We start from the raw sequence: 25,768 nt of genomic DNA, 5'->3' as shown, positions 1-25,768 counted from the left end.
GTCTATTCTGTTCCGTCCTGCTTCACTGGGGATAACGGCTTTCTGCACATAGTGATGATACAGTTCCATCCGGGAAGGGGTGATTTGTTGTGCTGTATCTGTATGACTACTTAAGTCAGGGTTCTTTCATACTTAGTCGTCTGTGAGAGAAGAAAGTCCAGTACATTTCCTGCCGCATGCAGTGCATAAAATACGCTTTTTATTTTACTAAGATATTTTTTTCTTCTCTGCTATTTGGGACTTTGTAACCTTTATAGCTTTACCTGGCTAATTATATGAGAGTCAGTTACAAACATGTGAGGAAAGAACCACATGTACATGTTTTTCAAGTGCTGCATTCATATGCTTCTCATGGGGTCAGAGGATCAAAATAATAAAAATTCCCTCAAATAGGTTTCATTATAGTGAGGAAGGCAGACATCAAATGAATAGTTAAGTTCAGGGCAACTTGGGTAGAGAATCAGGTACCAAACGTGTATGAGGTACAGTCTTAGCATAAAGAAAGGAATGATGACTTTTCCCTGGAGGTTTGTATAAACCTTCACGGGGCTAGATAAGAAGGTGAGGATAAGGCAGAATTCCCCACAGAGGGACAGTGTTTTCCTAACTATAGAGCAAATCTGAGGCCTGAGGAAGTTGTATGCTGAGAAGATACAGGGAAGTGGCCCCAGGAATTATCTTAATGTATCTTTTCCTGGGGTGTGAGAACCAGCCATGAAGCCATTAACACCTCCCCAGAAGAAAGCCGCAGGCCAAATAGTTAAAAATAAGAAAAAGGTTATTTTTTTTTGTTAAGTAGAATATGGAAAATTAGAGTTAAAGCTTAGTGAGAAATTGTTTAAATAATGTCCTAAACTTTATCATCTTTATAGTATAAATGGTAGTAAGTGTTCATTTAAATATTTACATATTTATTTAAGTAGGAAGTTTGTGTTTCTAGTAAAAACATAATTGACTAGATGCTTTTGTATATCGATAACTGAGATTCTTCATCGGGCACCTAGAGAACGCCTGGTTACCTCTATTGATTGGTTATTTTATCTCCCACTACTACTAAAGCTCCGTGAGGACGGAGATAATTCTTCACGCTAGATTTGCAGCATATAGCAAGTGCTCAGTAAATGTTGAAGGAATGGATGGTTAGTTGGCTAATGGCCACATAGACCTGCAGCCGTGACTCAAGGAATTGCCATCCCGTGTGGGGATCGGGCAGCTGAGTTACAAGTGTAATTGTTGGGAAGAAGTGAAGAGTTTCTTAGGAGTCTACAGTGAGACTACAAATCCATAGAAATTTTTAACCTTTTCCTTCTATTACCTGTTGGTTTTATTTATTAGTTCTACTCTTCCTCACCTCCCCAACCCCATTTTCTAGTGTATTTGAGACTTTATTTTCTTTTGGACTGTTTTGTTTTCTTTTGAACACCTTATATTATTATTTTTTTAACTAATGAAAACACCTAAAATTGATAAATACTGCTATGCCCCAAATATTTTGATTTTTAGTATTTTGTTATTGATTTGTATTGCTACTCTGGTGATAAAATCAGATGTTTATCTTTGTGTGGGGCATAGATGACAGAACTCTGTTTTCTCTTCTAAAAATAGGGAAACTGAAAATAATACAGTGATTGTCATTTCTGATCTCAGAAAATACTTTATTCTGACTTGCAACCTAACACCTGATTTATGTTACAATACACAGAGTGCTTTCATGTGTATGCTTTCATCTAATCTTAATAACACTCTGAGGAAGGTATCTTTAGTATTATTGTCAGATGAAGGAACAGCTGGGTTTTCACTGTCATGTATGTATTAAAGACCTGTGTGACCCCAGGTTCTGTGCTAGGAGCAAAGACGATCGAGAGGGTGGAGACAGCCCCTTCTGTTCCACAAGGTCGCAGCACCCCTGGTGTCGGGCACTGTGCTCTGGGTGGAGATGAGTGTTCAGGAGACACAGGAGAAGGAAGGGGTGCGGAACGCCCCTGCCTGAGAACGGTGGAGGGCACTAAGGCTCTTTGGTCTGGAGTAGCCTCTCACCTAATAATTCATCTGTATTCTCCATTGTGGGCCCTAGTCTGTTCCCCTTCCATTGCTGTATAATTTGACCCCTCTGCCCTCTTCATCCTCCCTATCAATATTTTTAAAACAAAATTGTCCAAAGATGTGGTAAACGTCTGTGAGAGATACTTGTCCTGTTTAGCAGTTTAACCTGGACCACAGTGTGGCACTTTAGAGGGAATTGAGGCACGTATGGGTCTGGATTGGCGCCTTTATATTGCCCCCTTGTTGGTGCCAGGCTGTCTCCATCTGAAGCCTTTATGGAGGCCTGGGGCGTGGTCTAGAAGTCTGGTAAATCTGGTGAACAGCCTGGCTGGAAACCCCTGGGAACGTGATGATTTGAAGGTTGTCTTCCAGGCCCCAAATCCTCCAGAATAAAGCCTTTCTGAATTCTCTTTTCCTAATCTGGAACTCAGGTTGGTTTGGGGGAAGGAAAGATATTCGAGGCCATCATGTCAACATGTTGCTTTCCTTAAGCGCTTGCTGTTTTTCCTCCGTAGTGTTTTCCGCATTAGCGAATGCAGACCTGGCTTTGGATCAGGGAGCCGGCCAGGCCTTGCTGCGGGCCCTGCAGTCGCCAGCGCTGGGCCTGCGAGGGGTGCAGCAGCAGAACTGCGACTGGTACCTCAAGCAGCTCCTGAGTGACAGACAACAGAAGAGACAGGTGAAAAGACGGAACACATGCGGTTGTTGTAGAGCTCCTTAGGAGGCCTTTCCCCCCAGGATAGTTTCTTTCTGCATATAAATTAGGTTTTAAAAATATCTTCATGTAAAGTACACATTGCCTCCAGGTGTCCTTTGTTTTAAGGGGTGTAAATCCTTTTAAAATGAACAGTCAGTGCCCATCCGCCCAATCTAACCACCCGTTCACTTGGAGCCTTCCCCTTCATCTCCCCAGAGCCACTGGGGAAAACCTGCATTTTTTTACATTCTTCCTTCAGGAATTTCCACTTTAAAAAGCAGACTTCACTAGCTTCCTCCGGCCAGCACTGGGGAAGTGCTTAGTGTGCAGTAAGAGTAGATGTGTGGGATAGTACTTCGTGGAGTTTTTTTTAGAACAAATATGAGGGACTTTCTTTTTTGTCTAAATAAGGGCAAGTATACATTTTACAAACGCTCAGTGTATATTGGCCAGAGTAAGCAGCATTAATGTGCTAATGATTCTGTAAACATTTTATTCCCGAACATTTCGATGTTTCTCACAAACTGTTTCTTTAAATGCACTGGTATCTGGAAAATCACAACACCCCAGATTTGGCCCAGGCCTTTGGCTCTCGGTAGGGCTGCCACTTGGGCTGCGTGCAGCTTGGAACTGTCACTTGTCTCCATGGCTCTGTGTCCCTAGGACTGCTCTTAACGGTAGGAGAACTGTAAGGTCTGGAGGCAGAGGCAGGAATAACCATGGCATAAAAGTTCTTGGCTTTTCTCAGGGTGGTCAGACTGACCCCTTGCTGAAGGAGGAGCTGCAGGCTGGAGTGGACGCTGCCAACAATGCCGCCCAGCAGTACCAGAGAAGTAAGTGCTCCCGCTGGGTGTCCTGAAAGCCTGAGGAGGGGAGGACAGAGGTTAGAGTCTGTCACCCCTCACCCTACCCTCAGCCGGCCAGCCATGGTTAACTACCCCGTGCCTTTGGCCGAAGGGCTCCTCCAGTGTGAATAGTACAACTGCTGTCAGTAGGCTCTCATCGGCTAGGAAGCACTCCGTGCTTGGTTAGGGAAACATCTGGAGAAGGCGAGGCGTGGGGGATTGATGGGTAGGATTTGGATGGTGAAAGAGGAGAGAGAAGGATTTCTCCTATGGGAAATGTGGGGAAAGGAGTGTGAGCAGAGGGACAAAGAGAAAGGTATACTGAAGGAACAGTGGTTAGAATCAAGCTTTTGTCGATGTTTTGGGTTGATTGTGTAAGGGAAAGCACTGGCAAGATCGTGGAAAGCTTTGAATGGCAGCTGAAGGAGCTGGTGCTTTACTTGCTGGGCTGCAGGGGAAGGAAGAGGCGTTTCAGGCAGATGGTACTGGTGGCTACAGGATGGTTTGGAACAGGAAGAAAACGGGTGAGGACATGAGGAGGAGGCTCTTCTCAAACAACGTTACTGCTGTATAGTTCACATCCGAAGGAGACTGCTTTTTAAAGATGAAAGTTCCACTTCAGATGGCACGGCTGATAGTTTATCCAGAGACTGGAACTGTCTTCTGTGACAGTCGTCGGCATGTCCCTCCTGTCAGGGCTGTCTCAGCCAGCTGCATTTCTGACCTTCTGTCTTCCACCCAGGGCTGGCAGCAGTGGCCGCAATTAATGCTGCCATCCAGAAGGGTGTTGCCGAGAAGACTATTCTGGAACTCATGAACCCCGAAGCCCAGCTGCCCCAGGTGTATCCATTTGCTGCCGATCTTTATCAGAAAGAGCTGGCCACCCTGCAGCAGCAGAGTCCTCAAGTAAGTTAACTGAACTTGTCCTGTTTGTGAGCAAAATGCAGGGGTTGTGAATTTAATACCCACTTCTTGGTGTAGTTAGGTAGAATTTTTTTTTTTTAAGCAGAAACTTGGACTCCTCATGGTTTTGTTACACTTCTAACCTCCCCTGGTATTCCAGAACATGTCTCCTCATTCTCTGCCCCTCTTCCTCTGTGTCCAGCATAGCCTCACCCACCCCGAGCTCTCCGTGGCTGTGGAAATGCTGTCATCAGTGGCCCTCATCAACAGGGCCCTGGAGTCAGGAGACATGAACACAGTGTGGAAACAGTTGAGCAGTTCAGTCACAGGACTGACCAACATCGAAGAAGAAAACTGTCAGAGGTGGGTGCCCTGAGTGCCAGATTGAATCCATCGATGGCTGTCACCTCTGTCCTTTTTTCTTCACAGACACTGTAACTTCTGTGTGATCATCTTTTTCTTTTTTCTATTTTGATTTACTTTATTCTTTATTATGCTAACGAATCTATAGTAAATTAGATATCACGACATTCCACTCCTAAATATATAAGTATGCTTATCTAGAATAATGAGGATATTTCTTATATAGACAAAATAACACTATCTTATACACTTACAAGAGCAATAATACTTCTTTAATGTCCTCTAAACCTAGTCCGATTTCATACTGCCTCACGTGTTCCAAAATTGTCCTTTTCAGCTGGTTTCTTCAAACCAGCTCCAGGACCATGTGTTGCATCTGGCTATTGTGCCCCTTAGGTATCTTTTAATCCAGAATTATCCCTTTCTTCATGACACTGACTTGTTAATGAGATGGGGCCAGTTGTCCTATAAAATGTCCCATCTTCTGGTTCTGGATGCTTCGTAATACTTCTCTTATTCCTGTAAATTGGAAATTAAGTCTAAAGTCTTGTCAAGATTCAATTGAATATTTTTGGTGATGTGTATTTCGAATTTTCTTCTATCAAGAGGCATATGAAATCTACTTGTCCCTCCATGAGAGATGCTAAGATTGATCCCTGGATTAGGGAGACAGCGTATCCTTCCAACGGATATTTGTGTTTTTCCCTCACCAGACCATAATCTCTTTTTGTACCATCAATATGTCTAGTTCCCCATTAACCTAATATCTTTCACCCCAATTCTTGCCTAAATCAGTACTTCCAGAAAGTTGATCTGTCATTCCTTCTGCATTTACTGGCTGGTGCACGGCCTGCTGTGTTGTTTTTAGAGAAATTGCTTAAGCTGCTGCCTCTGATTCTAGAGTTGGTCTTCCCTGGAATCTATTAATGTAACAGACTGTTAAGAACAAGTGGTATGCTTACGTTTTCACATTTTGGTGAAGGTAACTCCTCAGTTCCACAGCTGGCATCTCGAGCATACCCACTGCTGGGGCACCTTCGCTGTCTTCGCAGTGGATGCTTCACCCAGGTCTTCTCATCCCTGTAGGCCACAGGAACCCAGAGGCCCCTTTTCTCATGTTGTGCTTTGTTGTCTCTTGTTGGGGGAATGGGGCAGGTATCTGGATGAGTTGCTGAAGCTGAAAGCTCAGGCGCATGCGGATAATAACGAATTTATTACGTGGAACGACATCCAGGCGTGTGTGGACCACGTGAACCTGGTGGTGCAGGAGGAACACGAGCGTGAGTCATGTGCTTCCTGCCCCCTCACCCCCCAGTGACGTCACAGTGAAAGGTGGTGTGAGTCCACCAGCTGCTTCTGAGCACTGCTCTTGGAAGGCTTTTTTAAACTTGAAATATGTATAACTCAAAAAGCTAAGGTTGGATCTTTTTTCAAAATACCAGGCAACTGCTGTAACTAGGTATGTAGGTAATAACTAAAATTTCCAGGAGGGGACTTGAACATGATTTGTTATTTTTAAATGCTGTTGTAAGTAGTAGTTTTGACACTATCTACCTGGAGTTGGGTATGTTACACGGGCAGAGGGCAGTTCTCCACGAGACTCCTCTCACTTCAGACACCAGCTGTAAGCGCCGGGGCTCTCGGGCCACCACATTTCTGAACAAAATGTTATGAATTCAGGGGTTTCCTCTACCCACTCAGGTTTAATAATTTGCTGAATGACTCATAGAATGCAGGAAAGTGCTATACTTATGATTATAGTTTTATTATAAGGGATGCAAATCAGGACCAGCCCAAAGCAGAGACCTGTAGGGCCATGTCTGGCAGGGTGTCCTCAGGATGTGTCTCATCCCAACACATCGATGTGTATCACAACCAGGGATGTGCAGGGAAGCTCTTCCAAGCTTTGGGTATCCAGAGTGTTTACTGGGGCTTTATCACATATGAATGATTGATTGAATCATTGCCATGTAATTGAACTTAATTTCCAGTCCCTGGAGACAGGGAGGCTGGGTTATCATGGTATCACATGGCCCAGTCTTCTAATCACAAGGTTGATTTTTCCAGCATGGCCAGCCCCCATCCTAAAACTGTGGAGGGGCCCATCAAAAGTCACCTGGTTCCGTGGTCCGAGGGGTCCACCATAAATAACAAAGCTATTCCTATCAGTTGGGAAATTCTAAAGGTTTAGAAGCTCCTTCCCAGGAACCAGGAACAAAAACCAGCCCGATTTTTTATTATACAGTAGAGTCCTTACAAAAGTAGCACAGCCAACTAGGATCCCTGACCAGTGAATGTTTCTAGTTTAATTTGTATTTTCTGTGAGAATTATTTAACTGATTGGGTGGAAAGAGCCTTGCCGTGGGCTTGGATCCTCTGTTTGCCGCTTGTTTGCTGTGTGATCTTGGAGAAGAGATTCCCTAAGCCTCGTCTTTTCTTTTATGGAAATACTGAATTAGGTGACTTTGTAAGATCCGAATCCTTGATCTCTGACTTTTTGTGAATCAAGAATGGTTTTTGGTTACACTTTGGTGTGTACCTGAAAACTATACTATGAAAGCCAGTTTCATCAAAATCCTCATACTTTCAAGTTAGAGCAATTACAAATAAAACAGAAAGACTTGAGCTTTCGATAGGAATATGGATATAAGGGAATTTACTGTATGTGACAAACCTAAATTTAAAAAAAAAATCAATGCTTAATATTATGGATGACAAATTATAGTTTGAACCATGGCAACGCTTGGGTGGAATTATGGTCACTTAGCATGTTTAAAGACTGACTTGCTTCCTGAATTTCTTAATTCTAAAAATAACCTTTGTCTGTTCATACTTAGGGATTTTAGCCATCGGGTTAATCAATGAATCCCTGGATGAAGGTGACGCGCAGAAGACTCTGCAGGCCCTGCAGATTCCTGCAGCTAAACTTGAGGGCGTCCTGGCAGAAGTGGCCCAGCATTACCAAGACACGCTGATCCGAGCAAAGAGAGAGAAAGCCCAGGCGAGTTGCACAGAAACGGTTCCCTTCTGTTCAGAGAACTTCAGTCCTCCTAGAACCAAGATAAAGGGGGGACGTCTCCCCCGATTCACTCAATGACGATTTCCTGGGCACCCTTAGATTCAGAGCTCTGAAGGACGCAGGTGTGAGGGGCATAGACTCTGCCTTCCGGAAGCTTTGCTATTTTACACGCTTGGGTTTTTTGTTATTGGTGGAGACACATCTCTTACATCTCTTTAAGTGCATTTTGTATTGAAATATAAGATCCCCAAATTGCATAAGTTATATAAGTGTACTGTTGTATACATTTTCAAAAGTAAGCATAACTGTGTAATTGGTACTCAGATTATAAAAAACATTAACAAAACCACCCTCATGTCCCCTCCTGTCCTTATCCATCCCTGGTCACCCACACACACCTTCTGGTGGTAACCACCATCCTGATTCTGACACCACAATTGCCTTTTGCCTGTTTTGAACTGTATTTAAGTGAGATCATCCATCACGTGCTCTTCTGTGTCCGGCCTCTTCTGCCCAACATCACAGTAGTGAAACTGCCCGTGGTTGCATACAGCAATAGTTTCTTCATGGTCGTTGTTGTGTACTATTTCATTGTGTGGTTATATAGTCCATTATTGGTGAATTTTTGGTTGTTTCCCACGTTTTTGGCTATTGCAATAGTGCTCCTGTGAATATTCTAGCACATGTCTTTTGGCAAGTGTATGTATGCCTTTCTCGTAGGTATACTTAGGAGTGGAATTTGTGGGTCATAGGGAATACATATGTGTTGACAATGCCATAAAGCTTTTTCTTCCTAACAGCTTTATTGAGATACAATTTACGTACCATACACCTCACCATTTTAAAGGGTTTAGCTCAGTGGTTTTTAGTTTATTCACAGAACTGCAACCATCACCACAATGCATTTTAGAACAGTTTCATCACTCCCAAAACAAGCCTGGTACCCGTTATAGTCACTCCTTACCCCTCAATCTCTCCAGCCCTAGGCAGCCATCAGTCTACCCTCCGTCTATGAATATGCCTGTTCTGGACATTTCACATGAATGGAATCATACCACATATGGGCCTTTGTGACTGGCTTCTGTCACTTAGCTTGGTTTGTCCAAGTTGTTGCATGTGTTAGTACTTCATTTCTTTTTGTTGAATAATAATATTCCATTGTGTGGAATATGGAATATTCCATTTATGAGTTGATGGACACGGGTTGTTTCCACTTTATGGCTATTGGAATAATGCTGCTATGAACATAAAAGTTTTCCAAAGCCACTGTAACACAAACCCATGTTTTAAAAGGTTGGTCTTAAAAAAAAGTTGGTCTTACCTCTCAGCTAGTTTGCTGAGGGCACGGCCAAGCTTTGTACCTCTTTCCAGGCTGTTGCTGAGGTGGAAGTTACCTTGTGTATCTGAGTAGGCCCTCACATACTAGGCCTGTGATTAACGCGTAGATGCTTCTGGGTTTCTAATCGTGATTGGCCTCCTTTTAGGGTCTTCCTAACTAACAACAATCAGATAGGGAGGAGCACGGCTTTCTTTCCTGACTTAGAAGATCCCTACAGTGAGGTTCTCGTAGCAATCCAAAGGTGAAAGAAATTCTTAATTCTGGGGGTCAGATTCTTTCTGGGAAAGGAAGGAAAACAGACCAAGGCTTTTGTCTTATTGGGGCTTTTGTACAGCCATGTGAGCTCTATAAAGTGTGGGTTGGGACAGAGGAGTTGTGGGTAATATTATAATGTTGATAGATCTCCTTTGATTCCAGTGTCATGAGAATAGTTGACATTACCATGTCGTGATCATGTAAGCATAGCAAGTACCAGGTTTCATTTAAGAGGCACATTACTCTGCAGAATGTCAGTTGATCCTGTGGTGAGGGTTGAATCACAACTCCTATCCTGCAGCCTGGAAACTATGACAAAAGGATCGACTGATTTTATTTACTCAGGTGAGAAGCTGTTGGCTGTAGGGAAGCTATCAGTGGAGGTCTCTGTCTCAGATGCCAGTTTGGGATCATTTGGACCTGAACTTCCCAAACTAGGCTGATCATTAGAACACTTGAAAAGTCATTTAAAAAATACAGATTCCTGAGCTTTATACTCTAATTTCTGGCAATTCAGAATCTCTAACAGGAGATGGGGCGCCTGGCTGCAGTGATTGTCTGTAGGCTTGTGGTGGTGGTGTTAGTTTTTGCTGCCATATAAGCCCTGGCAGAGTCTTCTATCTGACAGAGGGGTGGGCTTTACTAGAATAATCTAGGCCGGATTCCATGTCTAAAAAGGGAAAGTGGACTGAGGGTATAACTTGTACCTGCTCTCACTCATGCTCTGAGCCTAACTGCTCCTTTTGCGTGGGTTGTGGGAGTTAAACTTTTAGAGGATGTGACTACAGTTTGAAGCATTTCCTTTGCTGTGGAATACTTTTCAGAGTTCATCAAATGTGTAGGAAGTGGGGAGTTAGAAATTTGATTAACACTGCCAGGCCCAGCTGGGTGGACTGCACATTAGATGGAGTTGTCTTTTTTAAGACTTCTAAGTTCCTCTAAGCCATCTTGGGAATGGTTTTAAAAATAATCATCTGAGTTCCAAATTTAGCAAGCAGAAGATCTTAATTTAAATTTTTGTCTGTAGTTTTCTTGTGATACCTTTGTATCTGGTTTGGTATCAGGGCAATACTGGCCTCATAGAATGAATTGAGAAGTGTTCCTTCCTCTTTTGTGTTTTAGAAGAGTTTGTAAAGGATTGGTGTTAATTGTTGATTTAAACATTTGATAGAATTCACCAGTGAAGCCATATGGTCCTGCGTTTTTGGTGTTTTTTTTTTTTTTGGTAGGATACGTTTTGATTACTAACTCCATCTCTATTTTATTATAGGTCTCTTCAGATTTTCTTCAGTTTCTTTTTCTTTTTTTCTGTTTCTGAACTTGAGTTTTTATTTATTTCTGTTGCATCATCAAATGATCTCAATTTGGGGTAGAATTTTTTTTATATTAGTTTCAGATGTACAAAACAACGTAATGATTAGACATTTATACCCCTCACAAAGTGATAACCCCCCCAAGTCTACTACCCCTGTGACATCGTAAGAGCTATTACAATACTACTGACTATATTCCCTATGCTTTACATCCTTTGTGTGTGTGTGTCTCTCTCTCTCTCTCTCTCTGTATTTATAGTTGACATCCAATATTATTTTACATTAGTTTCAGGTGTACAGTGCAGTGGTTAGGCATTTATATAATCTATGAGGTGATCCCCCCAATAAGTTCAGTACCCATCTGACACCCTACGTAATCTTTACGTTATTGATTATATTCCCCATACTGTATTTCACATCCCCATGACTATTTTGTCTTCACATATTCTTTCTGCCTCTTTCTTCACCATGTTGTCTGTATATATTGATATTGATGGTGTCCACAGGTCTTTGAGGCTTGTTCATTTTTCTTCATTCCATTTTCTTACTGCTCCTCAGGGTGCATAATTTCAGTTGACTTATCTTCAAGTTCACTGATGCATTCTTCTGTTTGCTAAAATCTGCAGAGTCCCTCTAGGAATTTTCATTTCAGTTATTGTACTTTCCAACTCCAAAATTTCATTTGATTCTTCTTTTTTAAAAAATAATTTCTGTTTCTTTATTGATAATTCTGTATTTGGTGAGACATTGTTTTTACACCTTCCTTTAGTTCTTTAGACATGGTTTCCTTTAGTTCTTTGAACACATTTAATATAGCTGATGTAAGTCTACTAAGTTCAATTGGGACAATTTCTATTTTCTGCGTTTTTTTCCCCCTATTTGGACCACGCTTTCTTGTTTCTTTGCATGTCTTGTAATTTTTTTGTTGAAAATTGGCCATGTTAATAAAAGAACAGGGCAACTCTGGCAATCAGATTGTAGTCTCTCCTCAGGGTTTGTTGTCCTTGTTTGCTATTGTCATTGTCTGTTTAGTGACTTGTACTGTTGTTAAGTCTGTATTCTTCATCATGTGTATCCACTGAAGGCTCTGCTTGGTTAGCCAGTGGCCAGCTAATGATCAGTCAGAAATGTCCTCACATTCCCTTGGGTTCCTTCCCACGTTAGTCCTTTCTCCTCTGCTAGCTGCTGCGTCACTTGAGTTCATCTTCATGTACCCACCACTTCATCTAAGGTGTTTCTCTTGTAACCTGTCACCAGTTCTTGTATTCCTGGCTTCTTCCAGTTGACTGTTCTGTGTGTCTCATGTGTTTGAAACTTTTTCTTGTATATTTAATCGAGTCTCAGAAGCCCCCTTCATCACATGTGCCCTGATTTCATGGCTCTAATATTGTTTTGCTTCTCGTGGTGTACAGGAAACCCAGGATGAGTCAGCTGTGTTATGGTTGGATGAAATTCAGGGTGCAATCTGGCAGTCCAATAAAGACACCCAAGAAGCACAGAGGTGTACGTATCAGCTGTTTCATTTCTATTTTAGTGGAGGGTGGGGTGCTCCATAGCTCAGTGCTCATAGCTCAGCTTGGCCAAAATGAAGAGTTATAGGGGGAACAGTTTGCCAGAAGGTACAGTTAGATGAAGTAGTGTATGAATTTAGCTATTTTCTATTTCAGTAACAGTTCTTTTCCACTGTAGTTGCCTTAGGGATCTTTGCCATTAATGAGGCCGTGGCGAGTGGTAATGTTGTCAAAACACTGAGTGCCCTTCGTTCCCCTGACGTCGGCTTGTATGGAGTCATCCCTGAGTGTGGTGAAACGTACCAGAGTGACCTTGCTGAAGCCAAAAAGAAAAGGCTGGCAGGAGGTAAGTTATAGGGAAATAAATACGTGCTCTAAAGCTAAGAGCTTGAATATATGAGGGACCCATGTAGAGGAAAGGGACAAGCTGTTCGGAAAGATACTTTCATGTAGAAGGACAGTATTTAGGCTTATTTTAAAGACCCCAAGGAGATAATATCCCTATTTTTGAAAATATTAATTCCCCCCCCCCCCCTTGTCAGCAGGTATGTTTAAAAAGGTCAATTTTCTGAGACTGTGGGAAGGATCAAAATATTTGACTGTTCATCTTTTACAGGGTGTCAGTAGGTCCTGTAGTATCTAAGCCTGTAGAAAGATAAAAGTAGTTTATTTGCAAAAAAGAAGGGACTAAAGATCAGACTTTTCATCCCTATTCATGGCCTTTTTTAACTAACTAGAGAGGCTGAATGGTTGCAGATCTTGTATTAGAAAATAGTTTTCTGACACCTAGGGTCTTAGATGTTGGTTTTGGAAGGAATAAAGCTAGTCAGAGTTAATTCCACAATTGGACTGTATAGGCATTTTCTTTTGATAATGTAGATGTGAGGGAACTAAATGAGACATCACAGAGCCCTCATTTAAGAGGGACTTAGGATCCCCTTTACTCTTACAGGTCCAAGGAACAGTTTTGGGGAATGGTCTTTATGTAGATTGTTAAACCTGAGCGGGCTCATCCTGTAGTGTCACACACATGACTGTGGGGAATGTGGATCTGGGTCCCTTTATTTTTCCTCTATTTTCTGCTAGGAGATAATAACAGCAAATGGGTGAAACACTGGGTGAAAGGTGGATATTATTATTACCACAATCTGGAGACTCAAAAAGGAGGATGGGATGAACCCCCAGGCTTTGTGCAAAATTCTGTGCAGCTTTCTCGGGAGGAGATCCAGGTAGGTCACATTTCTTCCCGTAAGAAGAAGCAGAGAGAAAGTGTTTTAGAGCTAATATTACTTAGGAGGAACGTGCATGTGGTCAGAAGCCCTAGACTAAAAGTTATGAAAGGAACTATTTTGGAGTAATTTTTTTTCTAGTGTGGTAGAGTGACTAAGGCCTAAATTAGAAAAACATTAGGATTGTAGAATTAAGTCAGATAAATTGTGTGCTTATGAAAGAAAACTTGGATGAAGCAGAAAAGGAAAAGGAAAAATTTCTCGGACCCCTCATTAAATGTGACTACTGTTTTTCTCTCCCAATTTACGTACTCAACCTCTTTGACTATTTCACAAACTCCAAACTGTCCTATATGAGAATATAACCTGCGCTTCCAAATGTGGTCTGGTCATTCCCCTGTAGTGTCCTGCACTGGGGCATTCTAGGGGCTTCTGGGACTTGGTACCCGGCTCTGTGTTGGCACTTGTCACTCTGTCTTCTTGTAATGACCCAGGCACGGTTCCTGGCACAGTCGGTGTTGGGTAGCTGAGTGCATATATATGAGTAAAAGATCAAGCTTCCCCCCCCCCCCCCCCGACATGTTGGGGCTGTGAAAACAACCTGGCCCTGAAAAATAGACCTGAAATCATTCCGTTCCTCAGCTAAAGATCTAGTAGAAACTGTGAAGGCAGTGAGGGTTAGTTTGAGTGCTGTGGATGATACTGCATTAAAATTTGTCTCTCTTCTTACCTAAGTATGTCTTCCAATGTGACCACATGCTTTTTTTTCAGAGCTCCATTTCTGGGGTGACTGCTGCGTATAACCGAGAGCAGCTTTGGCTGGCCAATGAAGGCTTGATCACTAAGCTGCAGGCTTGCTGTCGGGGATACTTGGTCCGACAGGAATTCCGATCCAGGATGAACTTCCTGAAGAAACAACTTCCTGCCATCACCTGCATTCAGGTATTTCAGAGCCTTTTACGCAGACAGCAGGTGGGCGTCTACAGCAGGGCTAATAAACAGTCAGCTCTTATGCTGAGATGTCTGAGTATCTTTTTTCCTTCTGACTGCTTAGTCTCGTCCTCCCTCTGACAAGTACTTCTTTACTGCCACTAATCAGACTGCACTTACTACACTGTCTGGTGGTGAGTTGTCAGCCCACTGCCGTTCTTGGGCACCTTATTGTCTTCTAGGGCTGTTCTTCTGTGTCAGTTTTGAATATTGAGTGAAACAGCTGTGGTTTGCTTCAATGACAAGGTAGCACAGTGTCACAGAAAGAATTTTGAGTTACGAGTTAAGGCTCCACCACTGCCAGGTAGTGGTGAACCTCTCTGTTCGTTCCCTCATCTGTAAGTGGGGATACTAATTAATTTTATTCCTCACCTGATTCTTTGTAAGGAGCCGATAAGAGAATCTCTGAGGAAGCACTTGAAAAGTTGTGATGTGTCACTAACATCAGGGAAGTGGAAAGTAGCCATTGTGCCTACCTTGTGGTTGGACAACCCCGGCTCGCATCCCTGTCTGTCACTCAAAGCTTTGTCATGAATTGCACTCAGATAATATACCGAGGGGAGATTTTTTTTAACTTCCTCTGATCATTGAGAAATAACGTGTCAACTGTAATATTTGATGGTTTCAGTCGCAGTGGAGAGGATACAAGCAGAAGAAGGCATACCAAGATCGTTTGGCGTACCTGCGCTCCCATAAAGATGAGGTTGTAAAGGTATGGCAGCCCAGATGTGGTCTCTCGGCTGGGGGTGCAAGTAGGGCGTGTGTTGGGGTGAAGGACGTTTGTGATTTCCAGCGTCCTTTCCCCACAGCTTCAGTCCCTGGCGAGGATGCATCAAGCTCGAAAGCGCTACAGAGATCGCCTGCAGTATTTCCGAGACCATGTAAGTGCCCTTGCATAATGAGGGCCAGCAGAATCAGATTTGCTGTGTTTTTGGTGGGCAGATGACTAATGGGATTTTCTTCTTTGTTCCTTAGATAAATGACATTGTCAAAATCCAGGCTTTTATTCGGGCAAACAAAGCTCGTGATGACTACAAGACTCTCAGTGAGTAACTGGCTCAGCAGAGAAGAGTTGAGGCCGTCAGGTTCTGGGTTTTCTCCGCGGATCTCTTTGCTTTCCTGCAGGCAAGGCTTGGGGGGTAGGGTAGTGCTGCTTGGGATTTAAGCCCCTATGCCAACCTGTGGTTCCATGTCCCATTGCTTGCCATGTTAGCCTTTGTCACCACGTAGCAATACAGTAGCATGACGGAGAAGACTAGCTGGTGGTTGTCTGCACAGCTCCAAAATAAACATCCGTGTGAACGTAGAGCTGTTTCTTCAAGACAGTGCTGACGTTTCCTGAGACTTAGAACTTTCCTTGGTAACTCTGTTCTCTGTCTGATGTGTGCTTTCTTCCTGTCAGTCAACGCCGAGGATCCTCCAATGATCGTGGTCCGGAAATTCGTCCACCTGCTCGACCAAAGTGACCAGGATTTTCAGGAGGAGTTGGATCTTATGAAGATGCGGGAAGAGGTCATTACCCTCATTCGTTCCAACCAACAGCTGGAGAATGACCTCAATCTCATGGATATCAAAATTGGATTGCTAGTGAAAAATAAAATTACGCTGCAGGTATGGTTCCGTGCCAGCCGGGGCCTCGGGGCCCCTGCTTGGGTCCCTGTCTCCCTGTCGCTGACTCGTGGGGAGGGTGGAGGCTGGCTTCCTTCTCAGCTAATGCCATACAGTTTTAAAAAGTTATAGAAGAAATAAAATACTGTAATTGAATAGCAACATTTTAAATAGAGAAAAGACGATAAAAACCATCCCGTAATTCCACCACTTCACAATCATTTTGTATCCTACATTTTTACTTACTGTTAGAGGATAGGATGCTTTCCATATCATAAGTAGTCATAAGGGTTATTTTTAGTCACAGCATTATACTTCATTAGAAGATACACCATGATTTACCTTTTTTCCCCCCAACTATTTGACAAGTTTTGATTATTACAAAGAACACTGCAGTTAAGTCTCAGTCTTTATGTAGCTTTTATTGTAAGTTGGACTCTGTTTTTCGGATAGATTCCTAGGAGTTGATTTCCTGAGTCAGTGGACATTTTTATGGTTCAGGTTCTTTACAGGAAGATGGACGTAGGAATATATTTGGTTGGTGTACTGAAAATAAGACACAGTGTAGTGGTTCTAACATATTTAATGGGTCTCTGCCAGTACAGTAAAACTTAATGCAAGTTTCGAGGCGATAAAAGACCTTTCCACCGTGCCGAGTTTCGTCTTTGAAAGCGTTTTGATTTATGTGTTTGTTTTGTTTGCAGGATGTGGTTTCCCACAGTAAAAAACTTACCAAAAAAAATAAGGAACAGTTATCTGATATGATGATGCTAAATAAACAGAAGGGCGGTCTCAAAGCTCTGAGCAAGGAGAAGAGGGAGAAGCTGGAAGCTTATCAACACTTGTTTTATTTACTGCAAGTGAGTAGCTCCTGGAACTGGTATTGTGAAATTTAGCTAATTGACTTTCCGCAAGAAAACCTTCCCCGTAAGATCTCTACAGAAGGAGCTGTGATTTTCTCTGAGGGGTGAGCAGAGGGGGCTGTCTCATTTTTCTTTCTTATATTTTGTTTCTTTACTTACATACATTCTAATCCTTCAAGTTGAAGAAACCTTCACTATTTTGCCAGCCTTTATGTTATCTCGAAATTACGTATCCCTTGGTTTTCTTTTCAGACCAACCCCACCTATCTGGCCAAGCTGATTTTTCAAATGCCCCAGAACAAGTCCACCAAGTTCATGGACTCTGTGATCTTCACCCTCTACAACTATGCGTCCAACCAGCGAGAGGAGTACCTGCTCCTGCGGCTCTTTAAGACCGCGCTCCAGGAGGAGATCAAGTACGACCGCTTCTGCGGGGCCGGGGCCCTCCCCTGTCACACATGCTCGGAGCGGGAGATTCAGGCTGCCTGTACCTTGTTTTGCTCACAGTTAATGCTGTGATTTTTGTGAAACACTCGAGGGAAGCACCCGCTTGTTAAATCACTAATAGAAAGTGTTGCTGCTTCTGGGGAGGTGATGGAATAAGAGATTCACTAAATTAATTTTAGGAACATTTCTATATTAAAACATAATTTTTAAGAATCTGATCCAAGCATCAAGGGTCCATGTTTTTATCTAATGAAGGACCTGACCGTGCTCCCATGATTGAGTTTGCAGCAACAGAAAGGGCCTGTGTTCAGACGAGTGTTGGGAAGTGTTTCTAGAGAAAGAGCAAGTACCGTTTCCGTCCAGCTATTTCTGTTTCCAGAGATGGGATCGTTAAGTAGGAAGGATGGCTTTTTAACCTCATGGATTCTGTGATTAGTTTAACTTGAGTTTGTATCTGATATTTTATAGGTCAAAAGTAGACCAGATTCAAGAGATTGTGACAGGAAATCCTACAGTTATTAAGATGGTTGTAAGTTTCAACCGTGGTGCCCGGGGCCAGAATGCCCTGAGGCAGATCTTGGCCCCAGTCGTGAAGGAGATCATGGATGACAAATCTCTCAACATCAAAACTGACCCCGTGGACATTTACAAATCGTGGGTTAATCAGATGGAGTCCCAAACAGGAGAGGCAAGGTATGGTAACCATAACACCTTTTTCTGTTGTGTTTTTATTTTTCTCTTTCTCCTTTTTTTTTTAAGCAGTTAACCTTTGATTTACAAACTAATAGTTCAAATAGTTTTTCCTTAGATACCTTAGATACCTCTTCTGTAGATTGTTGACCAGTAATGTGTTCACTTATTTAGCAAATATTTACTGAGTACTTACTATGTGCCAGGCACTGTGTTAGGTACACATACAATTATAACAGTCATGAATGAAACATACAATAATGAAAGAAACAGACATGCTGCCTGCCCTCTACTCACAGGTACTGGGTGGGAGAGACAATAAACAGGTACATAAAAATAAAAAGAGAGTTCCAAATTGAGGAAAGTTTTTTGAATCTTTGTGTAGGGGACTGTAGTGGAAACTCTAAGAGGGAGCTGACTTAGATGGTGGTGAGGGCCGTGAGGGCGCAGCTGTCCGAGGAGGTGACATTTCGCTTCGCGGAGACGTGAAGGAGAATAAGGGGCCAGCCCCGCTAAGAGCAAATGCAGAGCGTTCCTATCCACGCTGTGCGGTGGAGGGAGCCTGGGAGAGTCTGGGAGCTGACCGGACACTGGCGTAACTAGAGATGTGGTTGGCTGGGAAGATGCGTACAGACCTGCGTGCGCTCATTATCCCGTTAAAGGGAAGAGGAGGAGATGATGTGGTGAACAGTGAGCTGCCTGGAACACTGACAGTTGGACCAACTAAATTAGCCATTCAGGACATTTGTGCATCTCCTGTGCCAGGCCGGCGTTTAAGCACCAGCACTAACACATCGAAAGCAAGTGTGTCAATACAACATGGGTAATGCTGGGGAAATAGAGTTCAGGAAGCCAGCATGTTTCTGGTTTTATCCAGCTTGGGTGAGGATGGGAGGGGTGAGGAATGGATGTGAGAGCAGCTTAGTCTGTAGTGGTCGTCGTCTTGTTCTGGAGTAGAAGCAGATCATGCGTGAGGTTCTCTGGAGCTTAAGAGGAGGAGCTCTCCATACCATGGCTACTCAGTGTGGCCTGTGGGCCAGTAACTGAAAACGGTCTATACCGCTAAGCACACTGTGTGGTTGAGCTGACGTGGTTTTTATTCCATGAAGGAATCAGTGTGTTGATTACATTCTAGCTCAGGCTTCTCCTTCCACCTTGGACTGATTCGTAGACTGGCACTGGCCCTTACTTTGGACAGCGTGGCTTTGCAGCATTCTACTTCCCAGGTACCTGGGCACCTGGGAGGTGTGCCCTGGGTGCAGACAGAGCATTTACCTCCCCTCTGTACTCCTGGAAAGGGCTTATCCCCTGTCAGGAATTATTTGGCATCTGATTTGGTCCTCCGTGATGCATAAGTCTGCCACCAGGAGTCAGATCATTGCTGGGTGTCATGAAACATCCATTGTTATGTTGAACTGGGTGCCCACATCCTGGAATGTCGTCAGCCAGCTGAGTGCTTGCCTGGGAACTTTCGCCTGCGGCCCAGGGCATCCCTTCATGACAGCCCCGTGGATACTGGCTCGGAGGTACTAAGGTATTTCCTCTGATGGTCCATGAATCGGTCATTTGTAGGTCAAAATTCCACTAGGTATTTCAGGATTTTTTTTCTGTTGGTGCCTGTCAGAAACTGGTGTCTTATTTTGTTTTTCACAAAATGGAAATTGATTTCAACACTTTTTTTTTAAAACACCAATAACTGGGAGGTATAATGTCTGAGGGGAACCTGTACTGCATGTAGGCGTCTTCGATCCTTGAGCTTCGGCCACCGGACAGAGCGAGCTGGGGCCTTGTTGCTTCTTGAGGATGTTTACCTCTAAATCGTAGAAATGTGCTATTCTGACTACAACCATTGTGTCTAGCACTTTCATTCCTTTTGCGCATATACTACTTTTAAAAAAATGTCACCTCCATGTAAAGTTATAAATTTTACTGACATAAAAGATGTGTAGCACACAACTTACAAATAATGAAATATACAGTACTTTTTATTGTAAATGCCAGACAGCCGATTGTTTCTCACAGAATGCTTTTGTTGATTTTTGCTGAATTGTGTTCATAGGCTACCTGTGTTTGTAATTGAGCCACAATATGACAAATGTAGTTGTACCCTGTGGCTTGTGATAGTTTCCTGTAACAAATTACCACAAACTTAGTGGCTCAAAACAACAGAAATGGATTCTCTTACAGTTCTGGAGGCCAGAAATCCGAAGTCCGTATCAGTGGGCTAAAATCGAGGCGTCCACGGGACCGTGCTCCCCCCAGAGGCTCTAGTGGGAAATTCGTTCCTTGCGTCTTCCTGCTTCTGGTGGCTGTGGCATTCACTGACCTCTGCCTTCGTGATCACATTGCCTCCTCCTGTGTGTGTGCCAGCTGTCCCTCTGCCTCTCTCTTGTTAGGACACCTGTGATTGGATTAGGCCACCCACATAATCCAAGACGATCATCACTACCTTTTGACCTCACTGAAAGTACCAGAACATGACCTCACCTGTCACTTTTGACTTTCTGCTCCCTCCTTGTCTCCTCATGGAGCTGAGGTCGTGTTTTAGCACGTCTGCTATTCTCTTGCCACTTCCTTCTGATTCATTGCCCTCTCCTTGAATGACCTTGTCTGCTTGTTTGGCTTCAGCTCCTATATGTAGCTGTCACCTCCCTCACCAGTACCCAGAGGGTCACCAAGTCACATTGATTGTGTCTCTTTAATATGGCTCAGATCTGTCCCCGTGGTCCCCTCTGCTTCATCCTAATTTGTGCCCTCATCACTTCTGGATCTGGCTGTGTCACTGTTCTGTCTTATTTCATCTGTGAGTGTTCATTTTGAATTCGTTCCTTAGGTTGGGCCAGAGCAGTTTTCCTCAAAATTCAGGTCTCCTGTCTTTGAATGGCTTTCCCTGGCTTCTAGGGAAGCCCAGACTTCTTAGCATTATACACAGGGCCCTCCATGACCCAGCCCCTGTTTACTTTTCTACCCTTATTTCTCCTCCCTCTTCTTCCTTTGCATTTGATCTTCCTTCCTAGAAGACTCGTCTTCTCCCTATTTCCTGAGTTCAGATGGCCCTTCCTTCTAGAAGCCTTCCTCGATTCCTGTAGTCTGAGTTGAAGTTCCTTCTCTGTGGCCCTATAGCACTTGTCCACTTTTTATTTATAGCACGATATGTTTGTAAATAAATACTTGTTTGTGTGTCTCTGCCACCAGATGGTAAGAGACTCGAGAAGCTGTCATGTCTCATATACCTCTTATCCCAAGTGCCTATCGTAGTGCCTGGCACATAATTCAAGACACGCAATTCACAGTTGAAAATCTGAGTTCAGGTTCTGGCCGCACCATTCACGAGCTCCCTGAGAATGAGCAAGTTGCCTCATGTCTCTGGGTCTTTCTGTCTGTGAATGTGGTCCTGCCTCAGGCAGTCCCTGGCTGTTGGTCTAACATAGTTGGGGTGATTTCTGCTTTCCCAGCAAACTCCCCTATGATGTGACCCCAGAGCAGGCTCTGGCTCATGAAGAGGTCAGGACACGGCTAGACAACTCCATCAGGAACATGAGGGCTGTGACAGACAAGTTCCTCTCCGCCATCGTCAGCTCTGTGGACAAAATTCCGTGAGTGCCGTCAGTTACTTGTGATCCAGACCGGGCCCAGCATCAGTGCCCTCTGCCCCGCCCCCCAGCCCTACTTACAAGTCTTGTCCATCCCACAGCTACGGGATGCGCTTCATTGCCAAAGTGCTGAAGGACTCGCTGCATGAGAAGTTCCCCGATGCTGGTGAGGATGAGCTGCTGAAGGTAAGAACCCGGAAGTGGGCAGTCTTATCCGTCGAGTAGTCCTTTGAGGAAAAAGTTCTAAAGCTAGGCCTGACCTTTGACCTTTAGTAAGTGCCTAAGCGTAGATTCTGGCAGTAGCTGATTGTGAGCTTTTGAAAGTGATTGTGATGAGTAAATAACACCTCTCTAAGTTCCTACAGAGTTTGAATGGCACACAGACATCAAACTGATAGAGGTAGATTTTTCGTGTCGAGATCAATTTCTGAGTCCTATCTTTTCGCTGAAGAATTGCTCCCTCTGCTGGTGGCCAGGTGAATGGGCGCGAGCGCAATTTTTCCACTAAGGCTGTTGCTGGTAACTCTCTTACTTGCTTATGCTCCTTCCAATTTTTTATTTTATTTTATTTTTTTAATCTGAACGCTTTTTTCTTCTCTCTCCTAGTTCTGTGCTTTCCTACAGTGAGGCCTCGATTCTAGACTTTCTGTTCAGGTGAATTAATTTTATTTTTTTCTGAATGACATTCTAGGGGAAATGCTGTGACTGTCCTTGAATTCTTCTGTGGCAGAGATGTGTGTTCAGTGACTTTAATTTCAGAGGCATGAACTTGTCCACCTTTCAAGTCTGCAGCATGAGGACGATGGGGGTTGGACAGATTACACTACGCTAATTAGGTCATGTTTAAGGATTTATTTGAACCATGTTAGCTGCCTAGAACGAAAGCCCACCTACGTGAAAGTGAAAAGTGCACGTGGGTGACAGCAGCCTTACGTGCTGCTGTGATATGTGACTGAAGGATGCCCTAAAATGCTCAATGACAGACTTCAAGTCTATCATTTTTACCTTCTGAATCTGTTCTTTCATTGTAGTGATTTTCAGTTCTGTTCTCGTTTTCTTTTTTTCCCCCTGCATCCAAGCAAGGGATCTGGTCATTTTAGGCTCAGGCCTTCAGAGAAAGGCCGTGTGCATGTGTGCATGTGTGTCTCTATGTCTAGTGGTCGTTTTTTCCTCACAGGACTGAGTTTTCTGGTTTTCTTTGCTAGCAGAATCATCTGTGGCTGACGTGGTGGAGTGGCTTTTAGCACCCATCTTTCTTTTTCGTCTGTTTCCAGATTTTTGGTAACTTGCTTTACTATCGATACATGAATCCGGCCATTGTTGCTCCCGACGCGTTCGACATCATTGACCTGTCGGCAGGGGGCCAGCTTACCACAGACCAGCGCCGCAATCTTGGCTCCATTGCAAAGATGCTCCAGCATGCAGCTTCCAATAAGATGTTTCTGGGAGATAATGCCCACTTAAGCATCATTAATGAGTACCTTTCCCAGTCCTACCAGAAGTTCAGGTACGGGCAGGGGGCGAGGGACCTGAAAGGTTCTGTGGGTGTGTTTCTATCTCGGAGGGTAAAGACAAGACGGAAAACCACACCTGGCTTTCCCTGGGCTGCCACAGTGCAGGATCCGGGTGTGATGTGCTCAGAGCTTCAGGAGGCAGTGATGAGGATTTTTGAGCTATTCAAAAGAATTCCTGTGAAATAGACAGTACTTAACATAAAAACAATGGTTCTGCATTGGGCATATATCATTTGTAACCAGAGAATTGGAGAGTGCTTTTAATGTTTGTCAATCAAACATTCAGCTGTGAGTTCAGGGCATTAGCTTAGAGACAGAGATGGTTCTCTAACGACGCAGGTGTTTGGTTGGGCGGTTCTTGTGGGTGGAGCTAATGTGAGGCAAGGATAGAAGTTACTAGAACCAATGTCCCCAGGCTGTCAGCATAGCGAACATGTATCGCTTTCTGTACAACTAAGTGTCTGGATTGGTCTCTGTGTGAACGCATTGCTCCAGAGGTCTGCGGGGTGTCCTTGTGCCACCTTCTCACACATGTGTCACTTGTTGGGGTCTGCTTCTTGTGTTTGTTCCAGACGGTTTTTCCAAGCTGCCTGTGATGTCCCGGAGCTTGAGGATAAATTTAACGTGGATGAGTACTCTGACCTAGTGACCCTCACCAAGCCGGTGATCTACATCTCCATCGGTGAGATCATCAACACCCACACAGTGAGTATTTTTCTTTACTTACTTAATTTTATCTCTCTATCCTTAATGGCCTCTCTGGCTGCTGCTCACCACTCCCGGAAGCCAGATAGCTCACCTTTCTTTGATCTTACTGACAGGACATCTGCCTTGTTTATTATTCTTAATAATATCTCTGCTACATTTTTCAAAGTGACCTCCAATCCACCTGCATCAGCGTTACCTGGGCTGATGGTTAAAAATGCAGCTCCCGAGCCCCAGCACAGGTCCAGGGAACCAGAACCCTCACTGTGGGCTCCAGGCCTCCCCTGTGAAGACTGATCTAAGGACTTGATAAAATGTGGTTTTCACTGTGCATTCTTTTTCCCCCGGCCCTCTGTATTATCCCTCTTATTATCCTGGCTTTTACTTCTTTTTACTCTGACTTATTTTTCTAACATGAATAGAATGCCACATTTTTCCTCTCTGTTGCCTTAGAGTGCTTCTTGTGGGTGTTTCTTTTTTTCCTTCAAATATTTAAAATCCGTTCTTTTCCCCTTTGGGGGCAAATAGAACAGGAAGTAAAAAAAATGTGTATAAAATAAATGATATTTCAGGCATTGTCATTTCTGGGATAATTACATCTTCAAGGCTTTGCTTGAGTGCCCCTAAAATAATGACAACATTGATGAGGTGCCCTTTTCTCTGAATAAAAAGACACTGTATCCTGGAAACATGAAGCAAAAGTGACTGTGAGTTATTTGAACTGGTCATAGGGCACAGTGATGACTTGGGATATTGAAGTCTGTGGGCTTCCATCTGATGTAGGGTATATGGTACATTTAAGTCCCTTATATCTGTGAGGGTGAGAGAGTACCAGTGTTTTCTCTCTGTACGTCATAACATGAGTCAGTCCACAGAGGCCAGGTGTGATGCTTTATATATTACAGTGGGACCTCGGTTTTCAAACGTCTCCATTGACAAACATTTTAGTTTATGAATGCCGTAAATTTTATGGATCTATGGTATCATTAGATAGTAAAATTCATGCTAAATTTGCAGTTTTAGGGGTTGATTTTAAAGGTCCGGAACAGATTAATCCATTTTGCATTACTTTCTATGGGGAAACCATGCCTCGGTTTTCAAACGTTTCAGAATTCGAACGGTGTTCCAGAACAGATTGCATTCGAAAACCGAGGTACCACTGTACAGTGTTTGTTTGGTTATGTTTGCTGAGGACTGGCTTGTCAGTCTTTGCATGTGGGAGCTTCGTTATCAAACTTGTCACCTAACGTGTTTGGCATCATGGGCAGGGGCAGGGGCGGGTGGGCTGAGTGTAAATGAACCGACCCTGGGTGTCCACACAGCTGCTGCTGGATCACCAGGACGCCATTGCTCCGGAGCACAACGATCCAATCCACGAGCTGCTGGACGACCTTGGCGAGGTGCCCACCATCGAATCCCTGATAGGTGAGGTTCTGACCTAACTGCCCAGAAGGCAAAAGGAGTGTTGTAATTGTCACCTCCTCTGTTTCTGCTCTGTTCGAGCTCTGCTTAGACCTTGGGGAAGAAAACAGATGTGATCCCTGGCTGTGAGGGACTGAAGTCCAGTGGAAGAAATCATTTGAAATGTATATATATACATACATATATATATATATGTATATACATATATATATGTATATACATATATATATATATATGTATGTATATATATATATATACACACACACACACACATACACACACAATCATAAAATTAGAAATTATAAGTCCTATAAAGGACGCGAACAGAGTAGTTTGAGAAAGAATTGTAATATCACAGTGTTGATGTGATTTGCCAAACATTTGTGAAATTGTGTTATTATGGATCCTTAGCCTTTATC

At 43.5% G+C, this 25,768-nt stretch overlaps 1 protein-coding gene across 2 annotated transcripts in view; it reads left to right on the top strand.

The window, feature by feature from the left end:
- Positions 1–25,768, top strand: part of IQGAP1 (IQ motif containing GTPase activating protein 1) — a 97,297-nt gene that overhangs the window by 58,943 nt on the left and 12,586 nt on the right. For both annotated transcript variants that reach the window (XM_088789454.1, XM_019716106.3), the window contains 22 exons: positions 2,559–2,722; positions 3,489–3,573; positions 4,328–4,491; positions 4,691–4,851; positions 6,007–6,131; positions 7,689–7,852; positions 12,190–12,280; positions 12,467–12,634; positions 13,375–13,517; positions 14,289–14,459; positions 15,136–15,219; positions 15,317–15,388; positions 15,483–15,552; positions 15,910–16,118; positions 16,820–16,975; positions 17,231–17,394; positions 17,894–18,118; positions 21,571–21,711; positions 21,810–21,894; positions 22,983–23,215; positions 23,795–23,927; positions 25,250–25,352. In XM_088789454.1, coding sequence (XP_088645580.1) covers positions 2,559–2,722; positions 3,489–3,573; positions 4,328–4,491; positions 4,691–4,851; positions 6,007–6,131; positions 7,689–7,852; positions 12,190–12,280; positions 12,467–12,634; positions 13,375–13,517; positions 14,289–14,459; positions 15,136–15,219; positions 15,317–15,388; positions 15,483–15,552; positions 15,910–16,118; positions 16,820–16,975; positions 17,231–17,394; positions 17,894–18,118; positions 21,571–21,711; positions 21,810–21,894; positions 22,983–23,215; positions 23,795–23,927; positions 25,250–25,352 — 3,111 coding nt within the window. The remainder of the gene's footprint in view (positions 1–2,558; positions 2,723–3,488; positions 3,574–4,327; positions 4,492–4,690; positions 4,852–6,006; positions 6,132–7,688; positions 7,853–12,189; positions 12,281–12,466; positions 12,635–13,374; positions 13,518–14,288; positions 14,460–15,135; positions 15,220–15,316; positions 15,389–15,482; positions 15,553–15,909; positions 16,119–16,819; positions 16,976–17,230; positions 17,395–17,893; positions 18,119–21,570; positions 21,712–21,809; positions 21,895–22,982; positions 23,216–23,794; positions 23,928–25,249; positions 25,353–25,768) is intronic.

Source organism: Rhinolophus sinicus, chromosome 13 (genome assembly GCF_057876585.1).
Source record: "Rhinolophus sinicus isolate RSI-liver-muscle chromosome 13, RSI-T2T, whole genome shotgun sequence".
Classification (NCBI taxonomy): Eukaryota; Metazoa; Chordata; class Mammalia; order Chiroptera; family Rhinolophidae; genus Rhinolophus; species Rhinolophus sinicus.
Note: the sequence above shows the minus strand (reverse complement) of the source record. Positions and strands in the feature narration are given on the sequence as shown.